The sequence below is a fragment of the Lycium barbarum genome, chromosome 2, assembly GCF_019175385.1.
Source record: "Lycium barbarum isolate Lr01 chromosome 2, ASM1917538v2, whole genome shotgun sequence".
NCBI lineage: Eukaryota > Viridiplantae > Streptophyta > Magnoliopsida > Solanales > Solanaceae > Lycium > Lycium barbarum.
This window is the reverse complement of record NC_083338.1, coordinates 139,093,385-139,119,155: the sequence shown is the minus strand read 5'-3', so window position 1 is coordinate 139,119,155 and position 25,771 is coordinate 139,093,385. Positions and strand designations below refer to the sequence as shown.

The window sequence follows — 25,771 nt, the reverse complement described above, 5'->3', positions numbered from 1 at the left end:
CAATGATAACAATTTGGATTTGACTTCTAAACTATTGTTAGATTGTCTCAATCGCGGGTCGTTTTATGAGAGCTAATTTATTTTTTGTGGTATTTCTAGATCACGTTGTACACTTGGCTTCGTGGTATTTCATAGATATAATAATTTGAATCATAATATCACGAGTTAGAATTTGCATCGTCTAAATCGTAGCCTTAACATCTGTGAACTTTCTTTTCCTTGCTTGTTTAATAGTGTGAAAAATAAGTATAGATCAAATACTCTCTGGACTTTTCCCTATTAGTGAGATAAAAAGTTCTTAGAATTGTATTAGACTATTTTCGTACTATACATAGTTAATATGCAAAAAATATGTATATTTTTTCTAAATTGAAAAAATTGAAAGGAAGAAGGAAAAAAGAATGATGACACTTTATTGAGGTCGGCATGTGGTGGGACCCCCCACTTACCTTTACACCATTTCGATGAATTGTTAGGTGAATATTTTGTAAGTTTATACGAAAGCGACGATCCCTCAAACCAAAACAGAGTGTCAATTTTTCTATTTTTGCAGAAAGAAGTCCATTCATAAAATCAAATGAATAAAAAGTGTGTGTAGTTTCTTTGTGAGTGGAACCTTTGCATGTCTTTGGTACTTTACAAATCCTTTCGAATAATATATTGTGTCACTTTATTCTAGCTACTATTATCAAACCAATCTAATATTACCCGAAATCTCTGTACCAGTCATTACTCCTAACATAAAGATAGTTCATATATATATTTTATAGATGAAATTCCATGAAGTAGCTCGAAAAGTGATCTTCAACCTAACTAATAGCAGAGTCAGAAATTTGAATAACAAAATTCAAAAAAATTGGAATTTGCGATCTAAAATAATTTTTGAACTACTTTTCCTATGTCAAGGGTTCATAATCTTATATTCATATGAAAAATTATTTTTTCCCTATTTGTTCACTAAGATATTCCAACGAAGGGATTCAAATTGAACCCCTATAGCGGAAACAACCTCGAGGGTAGAAGTAAGGTTTGCGTACATTTCATCCTTCCTATACCGCACTTGTGATAACATACTTGGTATGTTGTTGTTGTATATTCTTGGGAGTCGGGTAGGAATTGGAGTGGAGTAATTTAGTAACTACTTAACATAGTGAAAATGGTCAAACATATATGATTCTACATGACTTCTTCTCTACGCATTTCACATATGTAATGTTTGAACCTCATGTTTTGATCAGCCAAACAAGAATATCTTAACTACATGATTGATTTCACCAACCTCATTCTTCAAGGCTAGAAAACAAAGACTAAAAGAGACCACTTTTTCAAGGCATTAGGTATATGTGTCTCAAACTGAAATTATGTGACATCTCCTTTACAACTATATAGTGCACCCCATTACAAAAAATTAAGTGACCTACTCCATTTCCTTTTCAGTGCATTCCATTATATAAGAAAATCCAATCAAAGGCTTCTTCAGTCAAATTAAACCTCACATTAAGAAAACCAGCTCTCTATCTTTCTTCCTTAAAGAAAGCACAAAGCAACATGGGAAAATCTGGGGCTGTGATTCTTGTTTCGTTTTTGTTCGTCTGTTGTGTTGTTCCAAGTTTGGCCACAGTTCATACTGTTGGGGACTCAGCTGGGTGGGCACTTAGTGGAAATTATGCCACTTGGGCAAAAGGAAAAACTTTTAAAGTGGGTGATTCACTTGGTAAGTTTTCTCCTCCATGTGTAGACCATATTTCTTTTTTCGCAAATCAAGAAATTAAAGTATCTTTTTACATGAAAATATTAAGTAAGAATTGTCCCAATTATTCCTGTGTCAATAGGCTAGACACCAAGTTTAATATTTATTATTTTAAAAAAAAAAACTCATGGTATAAAACAAGCCTTGAGCATTTGTGTGGCAATAAATCATTCAAAGTTAAATTGTACTATCTAAATTTAGAAAGGTGACACTATTTTTGTCACAGAATCAGTGACGGATCCAGGGTGTTCGGAAAAATAACTGGACCTAAATGTACACTGTAATATATGTTCAGGGTGTTCAAAAGTTAATATATGTATATGAACACAGAAAATTTACCCTAAATATACACCGTAATTACAGAATAAAAATGAAGGATTATCACATAAATTGGGACAGACGGATTAACTAATATACATTAATAACCTAAGGTATACTATTAGTATACTTTAATCTGTTGTATAGCAGGTCGTTATACTCCATTCAGGCTATTAGTTTCACTTATGATAAAAAGTTATCTGTAATTATTTTTTACGTGATCCAGTAGTATAAAAATTCTTAAACTCGTAATAGTAGTAGCAGTAATAGTAATTTTTTTGTTGTTGCAGTTTTCAAGTATCCAAGTGGACACACAGTGGATGAAGTAAGTTCAAGTGACTACGAGTCATGCACTTCTGGAAATTCCATATCGTCCGATAGTAGTGGCTCCACCACTATTCCTCTCAAGACTGCCGGCCCTCATTACTTCATTTGTGGCGTAACGGGCCATTGCAGTGGCGGCATGAAGCTCTCCGTCACCGTGGCAGCAGCCGCAGGTGGCGGCGGTGGAGGTGGCTCCACCACCGCACCTTCATCCGGCTCCGGCACTGCCACAACTTCACATCCATCATCATCACTAACTTTGTCACCATTTATCCCCTTGTTAGTTTCTGGGGTTGTTGCAATATTTAGTTATTTCGTTATTTAATTAATGAAGTCAGGATAGAGGCAGTGCCTACCCATCCCCCCCTTCCCCTTTTGCTTCCTTAACACTTTTTTTTTTTTTTTCCTTCCTATTTGGTTTGCTTTTTGTAAGTGGTTGTGTTGATAATGTCTTGTTTTCAGTTGTGATTTCTTGGCATGTCATGATGGCTCATTTAGTGCAAAACTTGGTGCATAATTATGATTATGACTATTGACTTTTTGCCCAGATAAAACCAATCATGGATGTGGAGAAATAAAGGTTATTTAAAAAGTATAGCCGCCTTCCAATATTATAGGTGATATATGTATTTTTTTTTTTTGTATATTAAATATTTTATAAATAATTATTAATGCATATTAGTTTATATATTTAGTCAGTGGATGCATCATTACAACTTAAGGATCTATCATAACAATCGCAAGTCACCATGTCAGCTTAATTATAACAAGAGTTATATATATTTTGTAATTTCTTAATGATCCTGCGAAAATGAATAAATTTTCTTCACCAAGATAATTAAAGCCTAGCTCAATGCTCTAATCAGAATTAAACCTCACCATGGCTATAAATATATGGATATTTAAATAGGTTTACTGAGGGGAGTGGAGAAACGAAATGCATCACCACAACTTATGGATCTAGCTTATAATAATCTCAAGTGATCAAGTGAGCTAATAATTCACTTCAGATAACCGCGGTCCTACTAAGAAGCGCATAAAATGGACGAGAGCAATATAAGTGTTTTGACATAATTCGTTATATACATAAAATATTTTGAAACTCATAACTTCATTACTTCTCCCATATTTACGAATAATCAAATACAACGCGTGATTATCAAGTAGGCTAGCTATATAAGACAATCTTTATGCATTTTCAATGAGTTGCTCAAATATTGGTATTTATTAGTGTAGGAAACAATTTTTTCAGGTGAACTTATTTACAATAGATTGATAATGAACCCCTAACTCCCTCCTTTATTCATCTTTCCTATTCGCAAGCTCACTCGTTAAAAGTAAAATCCTCATTCTCTCTTTTCTCCTTTTATTTTTTGCTTTTTAAAATGAATCAAGTCCCATTTGTAGAAAACGTAGCACGTTGCATATTCACAAAAGAAAATGTATAACGAACAATTATGTAAAATTGTTAATTTGACGTTACAACATGTAGCATAAATTGATTAAGTGCTAAATCTATTTGACATTTAGATTTTAATAGATCCAACAGCATTTGCGCATTTAAGAAACTACGAATTTAGTATTATATCAAGATATCATCTTTTTTACAAAAGAAAAAAAAAGATTCATATAATCATCATCTATATTGACCCTCCAAACCTTTCCATTCCCCAATCCGATCCTCTCTTCAAAAGGAGAAAAAATAAAGAAAAAAATGAAGTGAAAAAAAGAGTATGTAAGAGCACGGAACGCATCTTCAATCTTCTTGGGTCAATATTGGATTTGTAGCTCTTTATAAACTTACTTTTAGTTCTATATACTTATTGTCACCCGAAATTTACATGCTAAGGTTCCCTGCAGTCCAAACCCGGTGCCGCTTTAGGTTAGGGAGCTGGACGATAATAGCTCCTTCGCATCCCAAAGCGCAGTAAAAATTAAATTGAAAAACAATATATTCATAATTTAAATAATTGAGGCTCTTTTGTCTGAATAATTTAGCTATAAATACTTATTGACACTCCAACTTTACTCTTTACACCAATCAATTAAAACCTAAATTAAAAATACATACTCACTTTAACCTTGGTTTAAATAGCGGCAAGTATATGTGTGAAAGGCAAGTTAAAGGTATTATGTATTTATTTTAACTGAAAACTAATTGTTTTTTCTTAAAGTTTAAAATGCTTGCTAAACTTTGAATATTGAGTGAAATATTGATTAGCCCACGCTATTTCTACGCGGAAACTTACGTATATATACCATCCAACTAAACAATTTGCACTCCCTGTACCCCATTTTAATTTGCAGTTTGCTTAGCCATAAGACTTTATTAAACCTCTGGTCATCTTCTTAATTATTCACTCTTTCTACCACCAGGCCACCAATCTCTAACACCAAGGCTTGCCCTTCTCTCAAGTCTTAATCTTTTCAATTTTATTTTGGACAGTAATTTTTTTTTAACAATTTTTTAATATTGAATGCATAAATCTTTGTTTTTTTCGTCAGATTTCCACAGATTTTATCCATCACCTTTCAGCAAAAAATTCTCTCCTCTTTCACCATACTTCTGCTACTTTTTTCCCCTATTTGTTTGGCTTTTACATTTTTTTCATTCCTAAACAATATATACACATTTGTATACATTATTATACGATACATATACATAGTTAATACACTGTTATATATTATATATTTGTATATACAATGTATCACTGATGTATGTGTTCTGTATAACCATGTATAAATAGAATATAATTGTATAAACAATGTGTTCACACTAAATATACACAAAATCAAAAGTTAATCAGGTCGTCTCATCAACTTTTCAGCTGATCAAATCAGTTCAAATCATTTTCAATTGCCACCAATCTATTTCCCTAGGTAGATTTTCAAATTTGGAATAACCCAAAGCTTCAAGACCTCAACAATGGCGGCCCTTAGATTTCTAAATTTTCACCATCAATAATCACCAAACTCAGCTCAATCGAATTCCAATCGAACCACACTTCATAATTGACTTCCTTTAGCTATTTCCAACAAAATGAGACAATACCCATTTGATATTTCACAATAAGTTTACAGATATGGGAAACCCAGATTTTTCGAAGAAGTGATAAACGAAGAAATATAGATAAAAGGAGAAAATCTATGTATTTTTACAAAGCCATGGTGGTGACAAATAGGGGTAAGCATTCGGTTCTTCGGTTCATTTTTTGAAGTTCGGTTCGGTTCGGTTTCGGTTTTTTCAATTCGATTTCTTTGATATGATATTAGAAGTGATTCCATTTACACTAATTCATATTCTCAAAAGCAATAAAGCATAAAACTAATAATTTGAAATCAAAATTAAACAAACAGAATACACAAGAACCTAAAATCATAACCATGATATAGGATTATTGGGTGTTATATACATACCGTAAGAATAATTAAGAAAACACATAAAGGACATACATTAATCCTAAAGACACATCCTAGTCACCTTCCTTTGTTAAGGATTGATTTTCTCAACTGAAGTGAAAAGTTAGGGATACAAAAGCAAAAAAGGGCTTGTTACAATTGAGTTTTTTTTTTTTTTTTGGCTCAAACTTAATGGGCCTAGACTATTTTAATTTTTTTGGGTAATGTATTAAATTTCGGTGGGCGTTCGGTTCTTCGGTTCGATTTTATCAAACTTCGGTTCAGTTATTTCGATTTTTTAAAGGTGGACACCAAACACCGAACCAAACTAGTTCGGTTCGGTTCGATTCAATTTTTCAGTTTTCGGTATTTATGCCCAATCCTAATAACAAATAGGCTGGAGAATACATGAGAAGGGAGTCAAGAAGAAAGAGAGGTGAGAGTGTCATTGTGTGGGAAATTGGGCTTAATCAAATTATATTGGGATACACATGTAATAACTTAAGAGTTGGGCTAAAATTAGTAAACTAGATGGCCTAGGTGTATTGAGCCATAATTTTCACATTTCTACGACTTCTTATGATCTTTCTGGGAAATGGGTTTGTCATAGGTTTGCCGATTTACACAAATGTTCCCTTTTTAGGTATCATTTAAAAGTCGTGCAATTATAGTCCTTAAAAATTTATCCTTTCAGCTAACATTAGACTCCCGATTTAATATTTGCTCATGTTTTTTTTTATATTACTGATAAAATATTAGACTTTTTGTAACATGTGTAACTTACAAAATTTTAAAACTTGGTCTAATATTTTGTCTCTGTTTAAATAATAAGAATCTCTAGATTGTGATCTAAAAGGTTCGTAAGTGTTAAGAAAAATAAAAAGAGGGTCATTTACAAAGTAGCTATTCGAAAAAGGACAACTGGTGAAAATTTCTCCATAGTTTTGTCATTTAGGCTCAAATGACAGAAAACCCAATGCGTTTAAATAGTACTCCTCCCGTCCCAAAATACTTGTCATGTTTTCTTTTTTAAAAGTCAATATCAATTTGATTAAATTAAGTCAATATTAATTAAAATTAAAATTTAGCTATTAGAAAACTATACGAAAAATACTACTATAAGTCACAATTCTTTTCATATTAATATGATAAAAAATATAGCTTAAAATGTAGGTCAAAACTCATGTAGTTTGAATTTAGTCTTATTAGTTTTATTGTTATGAAAAATTTTCTGCTATCCGGAAAAACTTACACAATAATTTATTAGGTTTTTGAACAAAGTCCACAGCGTTTCACTACATGGAGTCTGGAGATTTCTCCAATTATATTTGAGGACACTTTGCTTGTTCTGGTTACACATTGTAACTGTAAAAATTTCCTAATGAAATTTCCTTACGAGCATACAAACGTAAATGAACAGTCCGAACCTTCTGAATAGCAAAGCATTTGAAAAAAAAAATGTATATGACTAAATCAAATTCCAAAAGAAAAAAACAAGTTTCTGTACACGCAAAGGTTTCTACAGGGCTATAAAATATGGACTTTAAAGAGTTTTAGTCTTTCTTTTTTTCCTTTTAATGGTTTTCACAGGAGGGAGAAGCGGTGAAATTAAAATAAATCACCATAAATGCATCACCACAACTTATGGTTCTTTGCATAGCAAACAATCCAACGTCATGTGAGCACATAACAATATTTATACATGTTTAATAATATCTCAATCACGCGGCAAAAATAAATATTCCCTCTATCTCAAAACACTTGTCATGTTTCAGTCTCTGAAAGTCAAACTACATAAAGTTTGATCAACATTTAAGATATTTTTTCACTATATTAATATGAGAAGAACTGCAACTTATAGTATTTTTCGTATAGTTTATAAATATCTAAATTATAATTTTAAAATATTGAATTAATCTAATCTAATTTAGCTCCAAATTTTAGTCAAATTGACTCTCGAGAAATGAAATGATACTCTCTCCATTCCATAATAAGTGACTTTTGAGGCTTATGCACACCCCTTATGAAAGTGCTCACTCCTAAAAAATTAGGAATGTTCTTACTAACTTACTCGTAATTAAATGCCTAGAAAAAGAAAAAGGTAAATGATTCTTGATTATGTAATAAGGGTCATTTTGGAAGAAGAATATCAATTTCTTCTTGAAATCCTAAAGCACCACTTATTTTGAAATAAAATTAAAAGCCTAAAAAATCACTTATTATGAAATGGAGAGAGTAACCAATATGTGATGGAGGGAGTACATATTTTCATATTTATCAAAACAATAACTAAAGTCTTCCCCAATACCATAATTAATATTACACCTCAAGTCAATAAAAAATGGGTATTTAAAGAGGGTTTTCTCTTTGTTCTTTATGGTTTTCCAAGGAGAGGGGAACGAAGAAACTAAATAAATCACCATAACTTATGAATCTTGCATAACAATCCCAAGTCACCAGGTGAGCTTATAAAAAACTAGTGAATTTGTCCGCGTTTCACGCGGTTATTAAAAAATAGTATTCGAACATTACTAAATAATTATTGTCAGTTTTTCTAGCTATTAAGATTAATCTTCACTCATTGATTAATTTTATTTTTTCTCTACTCTTCAATTGTTATTTGTTATTCTAGTTATATTTTCAAGGTTGAACCAAATGGAAAAAAAAAAATTTAGGTCAAAAAATTTAATATCAAATAAATGATCGTCGTTAGTTTTGACTCCCCCATCTCTCATCTCTCACAAGAATCGTATGTGGCTTGTCAAAGGCATACAATTTTAACCCACCAACTTAATAATTTTCTTAAGATTTCTAATAAATATTTTTAAGTAATAAATTTTTTTTCACGATTTTAGGAATTTAATTAAGAAAATAAATTTATTCGATCATGTTCTCATTATCTTCTATACATTTTTTGAAATCCCATTTTTTTTTTCTTTTTGTTATTTTTCTTGATTAACTGTCATTTTTTTTCTTGTCATTTTTTCTATTATTTTCCATCTTATTGTGTTTCTCTCTTGTAATCAGTGGCGGATGGAGCTCTATAACTTGGGGTTCAATTGAACCCAAACTTTCATTGCGGGGTATAAATTTATGTGTAAAAATTTACTAAAATTACAATAAATAGTAGATATGAACCCATAACTTTAGAAATATAATGGTTTAGTACTAAAAATTTAAGATGTTAAACCCCTAAAACTTAAATCCTAGATCCGCCTCTGCTTGTAATCCTACTCCTCTTCGTAGTCATTGCAACATTATTTTTTGGCCTTTTCCTTTCCACACTTTCTTTTCATTTCTTTACCTTTGCTTATTCAATTCCTCCCGAAATCAATACCTATTATGTTATATTTTCTTAATAGCTAATTCATTTCTTGTATTTTTTTTCAAGTAGTAAGCTCAAAAGATTTAGACCCAACAAATGATACTAATATTCTATGAAAATTTAAAACTTTGAAGACGTTTATGAACAATAAAAAAACAAAATACTTGAGGACGGTAATTTTTCATATCTGTAATTAAGTAACTTTCTTATGAATTAAATTGCATTCTATGAACTACAAACTAATTTTACATTCTTGTGTTATGCTTACTAAAAGTTGATCCACATGCAGATGGATATATACGTACTTTCTTAAGCAGCATACACGTATGTGATGACTTTTTTCCGGTACTTCCACTTTCTAAACACTCTAGTTAGAGACATAAAAAGTTATTTAACCTCGCCGATAAAGGAAAAAAATCAGAAGAAATTAAGAATTAACTAAGCAAATGAAAACTTTAGATATGTAAATTGAAGAGGGAAAACTATATGTTGACATAAGGTAATCAAATTCTTTAAAAAGTAAAAAAATTAACGTTTAATATAAGAAGGGAAAAACCTATATTATTGTTAATATAAGGTAATCAAATTCTTTAAAAAAAATACAAAAGGAAAGAAAGAGGAAAATCGAAATCATTTTTTTAAACATGCAAATTTAATTTGATTTGCTACAATCGCCCAAAATTTTACAACAAAAATACATGAAGCACCAAGCAAACGTGAAGGAAAACTAAAATTTTAACAACATAAACATGAAGGAAAACTAGACATATCAAAAACAGGAAAACTGAAAGAAAACTTACTTCAAAGGTAGAGAATAATTTACATGGGTCAAAACATGCATATTTATTTGGATGGAAATGCTATATTATTGGTGTGATTTTTAGGTGCCATAAATTTACACATTAAATAGTTGGAGGTTATGAATATAAAAGGCTTGGGAGTTATGAATATTATCAGTACTAATTAAAAGTAGAATTTATGAAGATAAAGTGGTGTGAGATATGGAGATGACTTTTTAAAATTAAATAATTAAAAAAATAAGGGAAAAAAATTCAAAAAAACGAGAAAAAAAAGATAAATAAGAATGGTGGTCATATAGAGGTGTCACATCACCTTGTTTATGCCTAGCTTTATATTATATGTATATTATAAATATTTAACAATTTTTCAATTGAATAATAAATTTTCTATCAAATCAAAATGACAATTAAAGTCTTCGTCAATAGTATAAGTTAAATTACTTATTGAATAATTCTATCTCGAAATTAAAAATCAATTCAAAACTCAGAGCAAATAGCTAGTGGAGTAGCATTTTAGTAGACCGTCCACATGGTTGGTCATTGAATTATAGTTGCAGCACTTTCAGGCTTTCAGCGCACATTTTTAATGAAACTATATAATCGATAGATAAGTACGTACGATTCCAACTAAAGTAGAGCAACTTGGCAATAGAAAATTGGAGTTACAACTCAGCTTAGGGCAACTTAAACTTATATACTATAAGAAACCTCAATTCTAAACAAGTGTTACATATCTCCGCATTTTATTTGCTAGAAGAGAAATTAGTTGGACCAGTAAAAGAAAATGCTCCTTGTACTCACGTTTAATAATATGTTACGTATTTTCATAGGTAAATTTTAACTGATCGAAAACTTGCCAAGATACTATTCACTTTATGAACATATATATATGCCTCCGTTTAGTCACCAAAACTAAGAAAATTACATCACATTCGACACTATTACTGCTACTTCTTTCTTATTCTCCAATATCCTAAAGTTGGAACTATAACAAGAACTTTTGGAAACAAGCATGAAATTTGGAACTATACAGCTTGAACTTAAGGACATAGTGTCCATGAAATTTAAACCAAAAAAAAAATAAAAATTAAACTTCAAAACACTAAAGCTGAAAATCATGAAGTTTGGATTAAGAAATTGAACATAAGTATAACGTCTTCAGGTTTTGAACTGAAAATTTGAACTTAAAGACATAGAGCGGAGGCATGCATATTGATCAACGAGAAAGAGCTCCTACTCACTATACAAATGAATACACCACAAGATTGCGTGCACCACAAATATAATAAGAAGCACCCCTCAATCGATAGGTCGAAGACACAATATAATACCAGTAACATCTCTAATCTCTGAGAAAACTCGTGAAGATTTGAACTGAAAATTTTGAACTTAGGACACAGTTGTTGGGCTAAATCAACCCAAATATACCTTTAATTACATGATAAGATAATATCCACCATCTCCTGGCTCGTCCCGCTGAACCATAAGATTTGATACCAATTATTGTGCTAAATCAACTCAAAAATACTCTTAACACGGTGTGATATTATCACTTTAATTTGGGTACTCAACCCAGCCCCCAGGTGGTTTCCCTCAAAAGACATATTATATCACAACATATAACACCTGATATATAGCTTATTTTTCTATTAATTAGCTATTCACGTGGAACTTTTATTCACATACTCAACAGGAATAATTTTTTCTTGAAAATATACGTGAAACATTAGAGCGAAATAAATCGGCCAAAGGAAAATAAGTTACTAGACAAGTTATATCTTGATTTTACTTTTACTTTAGTGGTTATGAGTATTTCGAAATTTTATGATCCGTTGATATTCAGTTTACTTATATTTAACCAACTACTCAATTCAACCGATAGATCATAGAATCATAGAAATTCAACGAAAAAGAATACAAACAAAGTTGATCGCAGTTCTCATCAGCCTCGCGTTGTTGAACATTATCTTCATCACTTGCATCAAAGTTCTCTGCTGAAAAATCCTACTTTCATGGAAGAGGATTATTTGTAGTTATCGTTTATATCACCTCATGAATGTACAAATACTGTCATAGTTAATTAAACTCGTTGTACAATTCTATCTCGAGATTAAAAGTCGATTCATCAGAACTCAGAGTACTATCTTTTCCTTAAAGCAAACTACTTGTAGGAGTAGTATTTTAGTAGCTCGGCCTCCCACATGGTTGGACACTGAATTATAGTTGCAGCACCTTGATGGCACCTTTTTAGTGAAACCATACATAGTCCAAATAAAATAGAGCAACTTGATAATAGAAAATTGGAGTGAACACTCAGCTTAGGGCAACTTTTCAACTTATATATAAGTAACCCTAACGCTCAACTTTGAACTCACCCCACCTTAGTGCCTTATAATTCTCTTCTCACATATAGATCCTTAATATAAATTCTTAATTCTCTTCAACAAATGGCTATGAAGCTGTTTTGCTCGTTTGTGATTGTGAGCATGATGCTTAATGTCAGCCCCAGCTTGGCAACGCCTTACGGCAAATATAGAGTTGGTAACGACCGTGGTTGGAGAACCTTTAATACTGATATATCTACATGGACTGATGGAAAAGAGTTTCACGTCGGTGACTCCCTTTGTAAGTAATTCACTTCATGCATCAAAATCAATACTTCATATATATTCCATTGAAATCGAGCATTAATTAATACTCCCTCTGGACCAAAAAGAGTGTCCACTTAGCCTTTTTTTCTTGGGTCAAAAAGAGTGTCCACTTATCAAATCAAGAAAAAATTAACCTTATTTTTTCAAATTTGCCCCTATTAAATATTGTGTGATCAAATCCAATACCTATTTAATAAGGGGCAGTTTAGTTAAATTACCTATTTTTGTCTAGGAGTTAGTATTTTCTTAGTGAATGTGCAAATGGCTAAGTGAATACTCTTTTTTATTCGGAGGTAGTAGTATATAGTGTTAGAATTTTCCCTGATTTTCTACCATAATTATAAGAAAGTCTTGTTAAAAAAGGTTTTCTTTGTGGAACAAGTCTCTTTAATATTTGACTGATCCTTTCTTGGAGGAATTTTTTTGGATAAATTGAAGATCTTTCCTTCTCACACAACAACACAATAGCATCCAAAAATATTGTAGTCGTTAAAAGTGTCTTGTTTAGGGAATGTATATTCTCTCGGTAGTTCTTTTTATTCTTTCTTTTATATTAATTTTCTCATATTAAAGTCACATTTGACCAAATTATGTCTCTGTTAGTATACTTCCCTTTATCTGATTTGTCGTCGTTCAAATTTTGCTTCGTTAGCTTCCGCATGACGCCTTCTTATTTCGATCTCAGTGTAAATTAATAGTAATTCCGAAGGCTAATATATATATTTGTTGAGCTAATTATAAAACCTATTGTTGTGTTACGTCAATCGATGCAGTGTTCGTCTACAACGGAGCACTCACCAATGTTGTTCAAACGAGCTTGGGGGGTTATGGATCTTGTGATCTCTCGGCTGATAATATATTGTTCCAAGATGCTAGTGGGGAGACTACATTTACTTTTACCCAGCCTGGAGAATACTATTTTACCTCTTCAATGTTCAATGACTGCTCCTCAAATCTTAGGCTGATTGCCAATGTGAAATGATCATGAGAAGCAATAGCGTAACGTGTGGTGTTACATGACCTATGTGCACTCATTCTGGAGAACTTCTAGTCGTATGATGATGAATAATATGTATGCATCATGTATGCAGGGTTTAATAATGTATCAGTTGGGTTTAATTTCCTTTATTAATAAAATCTAGAACCTCAACTTCATCTGGGGTTCTCTGTTTGTCTTCCTAATTTGAATTTGTCATGTTTCCTTTTATTTTTAATTACTATGATCACTCTCTTCATGAAAATTTCTCTCCCAATTATACTTAGAAATGAATTAATTACTACTGTATAGATCATGTTAAAAAGAATATAAGATTAGGCGTTTGAACATGAGTTGGTTGAGATTTTAAGTTAAAATTGAAAAGGATATTTAAGTTGAAGTTGTGTTGGGACACGAAAAAATAATTAAGTTTTTTGAGTGAAAATTTGAAAAACTCCTAAAAGATGGTTTTCAAACTTTAAATTTTATATTTCAAATTTGAAGTTTGAATGGTCCAATTTAGACAAACTAATACTTATATGAACTAATCCCCAAATATTATTCCAAATTTTTGAGCCAAAATTTATGGTCAAAACGGGTCAATTTCAATAAAAACACTTCCCCAACTTTATTCTTGTAGGTATTTATGTATGCATATTCTCAGCTAGCTGGCTAGAATTATATGCTAGACTACTGTAAGTTGACACTATTAAACCGAGGAATTTTAGTAGTCTAGTTAGTTATTGGCTGCATGAACTTTCATCTTGTTTGTAAGAATTCGATCTTTCACCTTGTAATTTTCTCTCCTCCGTTGCCCTCTCCTTCTCCCCAATAGATAATACGTAATATTTTTTTCTTAAGAAAAAACACTATTAATTTATTTTATTTTTAACAGAGGAAGATGCTCAATTAGAACTCAATTGGAAGTAAAATATGTAGTTATTATAGTATAAGAAAAAGCTCATACCTAATTACATATAGTGCAACTGATCCTAATCCAAGTTTCAGGTTCATATATCCAACCATTTACCTATTTGGAAAGGCTATATATACGTTGAATCGGGTTCAAGTTTGATAGATTTTTGGTGTACATTATCCAGAGGATCTTTTCCATACTTTGCACCTTATTGAAGAAAGTAATAATCGGTAATATATGTAGTAATTTTCTATATATTTCGACTTTTATATCCTAATAAACCACTAGTAGCAAGCTTGATAACAAAGTGTTAAGAGCAAATATAGAAGTTATAAATTCTTTTTTTAATACAGATACCTTTTTAGACCCTCTGCATGGAAATTGTAGAATAAACTAACCTACTCATAAAAACTTACAACTATGATACAGAAAAGCGATAACCATCCAAACCTTTTTGAGTGATACTCTATTTTATCAATTTATATGATTTTCTTTTTTGTTAATCTGTTTTTAAAAAATAATACTATTTATATTTAAAAATTAATTTTAAACTTTTCACTTTTGGTTCATTCTCAAGTAATTTTTTGATTTTTTTAGTTTGTCTAAAATAAATAATTTTAAGAAAATAAAAAGATATTAATTAATTGCAGTCCAATTAATTTCAAAACAAGAGTCCGAATTGGTGTAGGAAAAGGATTTGTTACAAACCAAAATAAAACAAAATAAAATTATCATGCTTCTAAAATTCTCTTTTTTCTTTTTGTTTTGGAGTCTATTTAACTTTCCTAACCCTTCTCAATCAAGGAAAAATTAGGAAACAAACAAATCCTACTCCATGAAGGTTTAGGTTAAATAAAAAACTATAAGTAACTACTCCCGTAATTTATTTTCTATTTCATTTCTTTCTCAATTTTAGTAATCAAAGTCCATTCCATTTAGTCTCCAATTATAGCCATGTCATTGTACGCGGTGCGTTATTATCCCGGACAAAATATTCATCTTCCGGTTATCGAAAATACAACTAGAATTACTCATGTTCAATCAACAATCAAACAACGGGACACATCTATCTACATCAGTTGGTCTTTCCCTCCTTCGGGATTTATCAAGATCAACACTGACGAAAGCTTTATGCCCAATTCAGGAGTAGCTGGATTTGGAGGCATTGCACGAGATGATAAAGGAAGGTGGCTAGGCGGATTCTACGGTAAACTTAGTATGAAGGCAACATCAAGTCTTACACCACAACTGTGGGGTATTTTCGGCTGTTTAAACTTAGCGAAAAATCACAACTTGAAGAAGGTTATTATCGAAACAGACTCGAGCGAGTCCTTGATGTTGTTAAGTGTAGGAGATATCAATGAAAGTCACCCTGATCATGTCCTAATAAAAGAATGTAGGTATCTCATGTCGGAGCTTCAGATTTCTCTAATTCACGCTTTGAGACAAGGTAACAGTTGCGCAGATCAGTTGGCAAAGCTGGGAAGAAAGCAAAATCAAGACAGTGTTATTATATCATCCGCCACCTTCCATGCATCAACTAATTCTCGCGGACATGGCCCACGTAGGATATGCTAGGTACCCAAAGCATATTGTAACATAATGTAGAATAGGACAAAATGTGAAATTGTACCATTTGTAAATACAAACAAAAAGAGAATACAATATCGAAATATCATTTTCTTAATATATGAAGATAATGCTATTAAATAATCTTTATTTTCTCTGTCTTTTTTTCTAACATATAATTTTTCACTCAATAGAACTGTAATTATTTATCCTAACTGGCTATATTACAATAATTGTTTACACCTCAAATAAATGTTTATCGTCTTATTATGGTAATGTATTATACTTGTTAATTTTTTTCTTATCATTTCAAGTACTAGTTTATTTGGGTTGGATAGTTTACAAAAATTATAATCCATGTAGAAATTATTTCCTAATTCTTTCCCGTGATATGTCCAAAAATTATTTCCTTTTATTCCCAAGCTAAACGTCAGAGGCCGAAGTTAATTACTCTTCCACTTCCAAGTCGCTAGAATTAATTAACTAATTGGAATGCTGAGTAAAAACAAATCAAATATTGAGCATGTTAAGAGTAAAATTTCGTCAATATCTGATGGGATCGCTTCGTACATTAGAGAATTAGGAAATATAATCCCTGTAGAAAATATGGTACTTATAATTGTTTATCATATTCTTTTATTGTCATTTAATACCACTATTTTTTATACTTTAACTTAAGTAATATCTTACACTGTTTAACTTACTATTTTTTGATACAGAGCCGAAAAGTGTCCAATAAACGTTATTTTTTCTATCTAGAATAACTTTTATTGCACTATGATCTTCGTGTAACTCTACGAAGAAAGTGTTTACTTACATGGGTCGACCCCGTTTGTATTAACAAAGATCAATTACGAGTCATGTTAGTTGTCACTTGGTTATTTGGTAAAGATGGGAATTGACATGTATATACAATTCTCCTTTTTAATTGACATATTTTTGACCCATTGTTTTGTTGAGCAATTTAAGCCGTAAAATATTAGCAGCCTTTAGCCACATTTGCATCAAATGTACGAAAGAATAGGAGCACAATCTTTTTTTCCCCTAAAAATCACGCCTAGTTGATATTCTTTAATAAAGTAACATACCTTTACAAAATTATGAATAAAAAATACTGGTAGTTTGTTTTGAGAAGAATTCTACTGCCTTGAATTATATTCTCCCATTGTACAATTAACAAATACATCTCAACCGAAAATCTGATATAGAGAAAACATGTAAAAAAAAAAAAGTAAAAAGATGTTTTACTTCTGGGGATATTATTCATAAATAAATAAATTGTTGGGTATAAAAAGAATATAATGTCATGTACATTTTTATAATATCCCCAAAAGTAGGGATTCAATTATTTTACTGCCTTGAATTATATTATCCCATTGTACAATTAACAAATACATCTCAACCGAAAATCTGATATAGAGAAAACATGTAAAAAAAAAAAAAAATAAAAAGATGTTTTACTTCTGGGGATATTATTCATAAATAAATAAATTGTTGGGTATAAAAAAGAATATAATGTCATGTATATTTTTATAATATCCCCAAAAGTAGGGATTCAATTATTTTACTGCCTTGAATTATATTCTCCCATTGTACAATTAACAAATACATCTCAACCGAAAATCTGATATAGAGAAAACATGTAAAAAAAAAAAAAAAAAAGTAAAAAGATGTTTTACTTCTGGGGATATTACTCATAAATAAATAAATTGTTGGGTATAAAAAAGAATATAATGTCATTTATATTTTTATAATATCCCCAAAAGTAGGGATTCAATTATTTTGTTTCCCTTATTTTATGTTTTTGCAGCTACATTGAAATAAACGTATACAAATTTGTTAGATGAATACAGACTAATGTATACCAATGTGAATTTATAAAGATACTAATGCAAACAAATGTATACCAATTTATTAGATGAATACACACCAATGTATATCAATTTATTAGGTGAATACGGACAAATGAATACCAATTTATTAGGTGAATACGGATCAATGGATACCAATTCTGGCTCAAACAGATATATAGAAATTTGTTGGGTGAATACAGACCAATTCCTTATGTGAATACAATAGATACACTTGCCAATATATACAACATAGCATGTGTATAAAATAATGTATATAAATTCCAAATGCAGTAACTATTTAAACAAAGAAATATCTGTATACATTATGTGAATACACTAATCCAAACAAATGTATACCAATTTATTAGATGAATACAAACCAATGTATATCAATTCATTAGGTGAATACGGACAAATTAATACCAATTTATTAGTTGAATACGGACCAATGAATACCAATGGATATCAATTTCGGCTCAAACAGATATATACAAATTAGTTAGGTGAATACGACCAATTCTTTACGTAAATACAATAGATACACTTTCCAATGTATACAACATAGCATGTGTATACAATAATGTATATAAATTCCAACTACAGTAACTAATTAAACAAAGAAATAGCTGTATACATTATGTGAATACAACAGATACACTAGCCAATGTACACAACATAGCATGTGTATACAATAAATGTATATTAATTCCAACGCTGTAACAATTTAAACAAATATATATATACATTATGTGAATACAATAGATGTATATAAATGTCAATTGCATTAAAAAAACAGTATTTGTGCACATTATGTGTATACAAATTCAAATTGCAAAATTGATATAAATTAAACAGACATCATAAATTTTAAAACAGACACCATGTATCTAAAAATGAAAATTAATATTCATGTGTTGTATACATGTAACTTGGAACTTGTTATACAATGGTTAAAATAGATAAGGACTTTGCAGTGACTTGTGTGTGTCAATTAGAGAAATTCACGGATTAAAATGGAGAGATTTAGGAAAATGAGTAAGAGAGGGAAAAGTTGAGACGAGATATCTGGTTCTAAATGAGTAAGAGAGATTTTAGGAGAATGTTTATGGGTGGTTGCTACTTTTATTGACCGAAAAAGTGATAAATGATCATCTTGTGCCAACTACTCAAAAAACAAATATGGCTAATACATGCCAATTTGGTCCCTTAGTTGGTACTTGGTACACAGTGCCAATTCATTTTTTTGTGCAGAATGCCCTTCAAAAGCACTGGTCTTTAATTTTTGCCCCTCAAATTTGAAACCTTTAATTTTTATCCTTCACCTAAAACCCATGGATTTTGGGTTTGAACTCCCGTTCAATTAAATATTAAAAAAATATTCGCAAGGTAGAAGTTTGTAGCAAAATTAAGCCTATTCGGGCAAAGTTAGGCCTTAAGGCAAAGGTTTGTAAAATTCCAACTAAGTAAAAAAAAAAATTGTATGAAGGCAAAACTCTACCTGATGTAGGCAAAATTCTGCCTGCAAAACTCTACCTTGCGATTTTTTAGAAAAAAATTGACTGAGCAGGGGTTCAAATTCGAACTCAAGAGATTTTTAGCGAAGGACAAAAATTAAAGACCACCAATTTGAGGGGCAAATGACCCTATTTCCCAAGATTTAAGCGGAGCATCCACAAAACAAGTCCACTTCATGGTTCTAAGCCCAAAGCTCTATTCGGGTGTCAATTTATCCGATATCTAAGCCATGTATAAAAAGAATATAACATGCCAAGTAAATCTAGGTCCAATAAGACTGTGTCAACGTTTATGTTCAAAGAATGTCGGGCAATTTGCAGGAGGTGGTCTTTAATTTTTACCCCTCAAAATGGTGGTCTTTAAATTCTGCCCAGTGGCGGAGTCACACGATCGAACCCCCTCGGTGAAAAAAAACACTATTTTTACAAGGTTAAAATTATTTTTTATGTATATATAGTAGATGTTGAACCCCCTTAGGCTTCTTCGTATATTTACTTTTTTATATTTTGAACTCCCTCGGCGGAAATCCTGGCTCCGCCACTGATTCTGCCCGTGCAAATTCTGCCTTAAGGCCTAAATATGCAGAATTTGCATGGCAATTTTTTTTTTTTTACTGAGCTGGGATTCGAACCCATAACCTCAGGGTGTTAGCGAGGGACAATACTTTAAGACCAACCCAAATGAAGGGCAATCCACACACAAAAAAAAAAAAAAAAAAAGAATGTCCAGTCAAAATGATGGCCCATTGAAACATTTCAAGTATTCAAACGATATGTTTTGTCCAATCAAGTTCGATATTAAAACATAGTATTAAATTTTATCACTATGATGATTCAAGTTTCCAATCAAATAAAGAAGAGAATTTTGTTTGCAACATAATGTTTGTCATCCAAATCAATATATAAAGTGTTACATGTCGCCTTGGATGTATTTTCTCATCTAAATCAATATATGACGCGTTACATGTCGCCTTGGAGGACCCTTGGTCAATCGAATGGAGATAAAAGCATCAATTACACACACCCTGAATATTTGATATTTTCTACTTATCTATTGAATATAAAAAAATTACTTATTTTGCAAAAAAATATTTCCTTTCGTACCCAACACACCCTAAGTTTTGATATTTTCTGGTCATTCGCATAAATCCCCTTATTCGGGGGGGGGGGGGGGGGGGGGGGGGGGGGGGGGGGGGGGGGGGGGGGGGGGGGGGGGGGAGGGGGGTCTTTAATTTTTGTCCCTCAAATTGCTAGTCTTTAATTTTTGTCTTTCGACATTTTAAGTGGCTGAAAATATCTTAAGATTCTGTGTTCGAACCTCAGCAAAAATTTGCAAGGTAGAATTTCGTAGCAAATTGACCATATTAGGGCAAAAGTTAGGCCTCCTGTAGAATCAATCAGAGTAAAAAAAAAAAAAAAAAAAAAAATCATATGGCGTAATTTCTATATAGAAGTGATGTCTTAAGGCATAATTTTATCCCTTCTCCGGTATAACTTTTGTCAATAGGCATAACTTAGAACTACAGAAGTTATGCCTTATAAGGCCTAACTTGGAACTACAACATAACTAAGTTAGGCCTTATAAGTCCTAACTTTCGCGAAACCTTGTCTTGCGAAATTATTTTTTTTTTAGCCGGGGTTCGAATCCAGAACCTCGAGATATTTTCAATCACATTTTTAGGCGAAAAAATTAAAGACCAGCGCAGGACAATCCGGGCAAAAAAATGGATATTTTCATGACTCAAATTGCGACTAAACGTCAGAGGCCGCTGAGCGAATACCAATCAAATATTTTGCATGTTTAGACTAAAATTTCATCAATATCTAGATGGATCGCTTGGTACGTTTAGATCATTAGGACATATAATCCAGGTACACAATGTGGTACTCACTGCTTATTGTCACATTTAACACGGATAGTTACTTCTAATTTCATTTTTAAGTATTATCTTACACGTGATCTCTGGGTGATTATACTTCTTGTTGTATATCTTACACTTGATACTATATGAGGTTGCTGACACAAACCAATCTTGGAGTTCCACTATTTCTCAAATACAGATCCAAAAGTGCTCGACGAAACACTACTTTTTACCATCAGTCCACGATTAAAATGAAATAGACAGTCCCACCTTTATTTGTGGCTAGAAAAGCGAAAGCAGACCAAGTAAGAACTACTTTTTTAAGGCTAAAGCAGCCAGTCCCCATTGCCTTTGTTGTAATAATCTGACCTACCCCCCCCCCCCACCCCGCGCTCTCCCCTTTCCAATATGGCTAAAGCGGCCAGTCCTCATTTCCTTTTGTTGCAATAATAATAAGAAAAATATGCCAATTCTGAGAGTTATTTATGATTAATAATAATTACTATTTAAGTTAATTGTATTTCGTAGATATATGCAGTTGTATATATGTATTTGAATGTATTTGGTTTACGTATTGCAAAAGCTGAATACAATTGAATGTGTATTTATATATATGTATTTGGCTAAATACATATTTTGACTGGATGTTTGTCCAATTAATTGAATTTTTGATTTTATATGTTGTTTGTTTGATAAGAGGGTTGCTCAGATGGTAAGCGTCCTTCACTTTCAACCCGAAGGTTGCGAGTTCGAGTTATCAAGGGAGCAAAAGGGGAGCTCTTGAGGGGAGGGGTTAAAAAAAATGTTGTTTGTTTCATTTATATGCATATTTATATGGCTGAACGGTGTATGCAAATATATTTAAATACATGCGGGGATACTTAAAACCTAGCTACGAATACAACTAAAAAGTGTATTCAAATACACGCGAATACACCTAACAAACATTGCTACGGATTGTTAACAGCTCAATATAGTCATTTATGTAAGTTTCTTTAAGAATAATCTTATAACTCCCACTACCTCAAACAAATACTAGCGGTTCTGCCGCCTCACTGCATATGTGTCGCCTCACTAATATGTGATTACACATATTACTAATTAATTAATATAATAAGTACTTCTGTTTACGAAAAACAAACTTTACTGGACTATAAGGTTTTATAATACAGTAACGAAGTGTCTACATTACATAGATCGACCCCGTTTGTTAATTAACAAAACAAGATGTGAGTCATAAGACTTCGAGGGGGCGGGGGGGAGGAGACCACTTTTCTACCCAATGTCTCATCCCGCCGTAGCTCACGGTCTGGCATTTTGGAAAAAAACGATTAAAGAAGTAGGGTTTACTCCTAGGTATAACGTGATTCCGACTTTATCGTCCCAGAAGGCAGAAGCACATGGCCTTCTGTAACTAAAATAGGTTCTACAAACAGCTGTCACACCACGTGACTCCTAAATTCCCACAATTACCTACAACAGTATTTTCCAACTCAAACTCCAACTCTTTCCTCAAATAGTACAATCATTCGACACGTCTCCCATTACTAAACGACATTCTCCACCTCTCAACTTCGCAATTTCCTACTGCTTTCCAAGTGACTTTACTCGTAGTAATGATGTAAAATAGTTATATATTTAATTGAAACTATTTATTAAAAATAAATAATTAATGTCTTTAACTAAGGTACCGTGAATGGTTCACGAGTAAATTTATTTTCGTAAGGAGGGGATGAACGACTTATAGAAAATAAACAGAAACGTACAGATTTAGTTTTGAAAAGAGATTATTTTGAGAATTAGACTTTCGGCTTTTGACTTAGTAGCACTTTAGGTATTTTGCATACATAAACTTAGTCAAACATCCTTTAATTCCTCTTAATCTAGTTACTAATAAGCTTAATTCCTTACGTAAATTTTTTAATGGAAATGGAAAAGTAAAGTAGAGAATATAAAGAGGCTGCATATAAAAGAAAATCATACTGCACCATAAATAAACAAAGAATCCATAATACGTAATAACAATAACAATGGTAATAATAATAAACATTAACCATAGTGACAGCGCACCATAAATAAACAAAGAATCCATGATAATAACAATGATAATGGTAATAATAATAATAATAATAATAATAATAATAATAATAATAATAATAATAATAACCATAGCAAAAATCAAATCAATAGCATGTACGCAGTCACCACCCTCCAACGGGCAAAAGTAAAATAAGAAAAGCAAAACGAATAAACATCAACGAGTAAGATGAACTAAAAATAAAAAACCTAAAAAAATCATAAACAACCCTCCGGCAAATCCAAATACTCAGATCTAAAACATCAAAGATGCAGCGAAGACCGCTACGAAAGCAGATCCAGCAACAGCGACTCTGTTGAAGGAAGCACCACTAGGGGAACCAGTTGGAGAACCGCTAGGATTAGCGCCAATGGATGGAGCACCAGCAACACCGGAAGGAGAAGATGCTGGAGTCTCAGCAGTTGGTGGAGCTGGTGGAGATCCCATTGGAGAATCTGAAGGTGAACTAGCAGCAGGTGATACTGAAGGAGCTGATGCTGGTGTAACAATTGCTGTTGGTGGTGTTGCAACTGGTGTTGTTGTTGGTGAAGCTACTGGAGATGCTCCTGGTGCTTGAGCAATAGCACATCCAGCGATCAAAGCGAACATGAAAGCTACTATCATCTTTGAGTAAGCCATTCTTTCTCTCTCTATTAACCTTTTCGTAAACTGTATTGTGAGTATTGAGCAGTTTTTCAGAGAGAGAAAGTGTGAGTATTCTGATATCTGTATGTATTGTTGGTAGAATAAGAGTTTCAGAGACGAATAACATCGCCACAGGGAATGGAGTATATATAGGAGGGAAATGCAAACAAAGTAAAAGGAAGGGTTAATAGCACTTTTGGTCCTTTAATTATTGATCAATTTTAATTTTGGTCCTTGTGATATTTAACTAAGGACATTTAACTTTCAATTAATTGAAATGTGTGGTTGTGAATATTCATAAATTTATCATAATTATTGATCGTTTCACAAGTTAATTATTCATGTGTCAAGTTTGTATTGATACTTCCTATTTGCCGATAATATAATTTTTAAAGTAGTTCAAATATGACATATTGTAGTTTTTATATAAAAGGACTAAAAGCACATATTTTAATTAATTGAAAGTTAATTATGAAGCTTCAAATATTATAAGGATCAAAATTAAAATATATCTATGATTTTGAGGGACCAAAACTGCTATTATCCCTAAAGATAAATTGAAAGTAGAATTTTAATCTGGTTACGGCTTTTCTTTCTGTGTCAATAAATCAGGAGCGTACAGGCGTTCAAAGTTTTGCGAAACGATGAGGTTCTATGGACCGTTTGATCATTTAAAGTATTATTTAGCATCAATTATGGTTACCGTTATGATTGGCACGTTCTAAGGTCGAATTGAAAACTTTGTTTTTGTGTTGGCCACCTGATTGGTGGGACCACACAACGGTGGGATGCAGAGTTGCAGTACTATAATAGTCAATATTAAGAACTTCAACACTAATCAAATTACTTTAAAAAATTTATTTAGTTATATTTATCCAAAGTAGTAACTAGTAAGTGTAAATTAGTTCTAGTACTACATAACAGGTTAAGTTGTACTTAGTATAATTTTTTTTTGACATAAATACAGCTCTAAAAAAATAGGAAATAAAATCTCTTAGCCTCTTACAATTTAAATAAAAAAAAGTGACCTTTTTAAATCTCTCATGTGTTTTTTTTTTAAATCTCTCATGTGTAAAAAAAAACTCTAAAAGAGTCATAAAATTAAAAAAAAATTATAAAGGGCCAAATAATCACTTCTTCCCGAAAAGAACACTTAAAAAGATGATGACTTACAACGGAAAATTACAGATCACAGATTCATGTGCAGTGGAGATTAGTACTTGCTGATTACTGCAAGTTAATTATTAGCATAAACTTTGTGTAAAAATTAATTAAGCATTTTACAATTCGAAGATGGTCATCAGGGTAGGCGAGACGACTTTGAGAAAAGCTTTCCCTTTTCCAAATTAAATTAACATGTCAGATTTTAGTATTGAACTAAATTTGTCAAGTGTCACATAAAGTTAGGCCCTGTTTGGACATAGTTTGAAATTATGTTTGAATATGTAATTTTAATATTTTAAGGAGTATTTTCTCATAAAAACCCCACAAGTTGTGAAAACTATCAAAACATTCTCAATTCTTATACAATCTTACCAAATGAGCAAGTCATAGTTCATAACAAAATTAATATGCTAATTCATAACAACCGGCTCAAAATTAATACTAGAAGACCTCTCTAAAAATACAACATCAATTGATCAAATTTTAGTTCAATAAATAAAATTAAACTATGGGTCTTTTTTTTACAAAATTAAAAGGTTGGTAGACATAAATAAAATTTGGTGGAAGTTAATGAGATTGGTAAATGATTGATGGGGGTAATTGTTAAAAATATCTACCAACTTATGAG

General features: G+C 31.7%; 3 protein-coding genes across 3 annotated transcripts; 2 read left to right on the top strand and 1 right to left on the bottom strand.

Moving 5' to 3' along the window:
- Positions 1 to 1,348: 1,348 nt before the first annotated feature.
- LOC132627573 (blue copper protein-like) lies at positions 1,349 to 3,003 on the top strand. The gene is made up of 2 exons (XM_060342983.1): positions 1,349 to 1,714; positions 2,359 to 3,003. Exons 1-2 carry the CDS (start codon positions 1,549 to 1,551, stop codon positions 2,715 to 2,717), a joined length of 525 nt encoding a protein of 174 aa, XP_060198966.1. The 5' UTR covers positions 1,349 to 1,548; the 3' UTR covers positions 2,718 to 3,003.
- Positions 3,004 to 12,363: 9,360 nt separating this feature from the next.
- On the top strand, positions 12,364 to 13,549 carry LOC132629009 (basic blue protein-like). The gene is made up of 2 exons (XM_060344755.1): positions 12,364 to 12,541; positions 13,341 to 13,549. The coding sequence occupies exons 1-2, from the start codon at positions 12,364 to 12,366 to the stop codon at positions 13,547 to 13,549; spliced, it is 387 nt and encodes a 128-aa protein (XP_060200738.1).
- Positions 13,550 to 23,351: 9,802 nt separating this feature from the next.
- On the bottom strand, positions 23,352 to 24,112 carry LOC132627571 (classical arabinogalactan protein 5-like). The gene has a single exon (XM_060342980.1). It carries the CDS (start codon positions 23,971 to 23,973, stop codon positions 23,590 to 23,592), a length of 384 nt encoding a protein of 127 aa, XP_060198963.1. The 5' UTR covers positions 23,974 to 24,112; the 3' UTR covers positions 23,352 to 23,589.
- Positions 24,113 to 25,771: the final 1,659 nt, after the last annotated feature.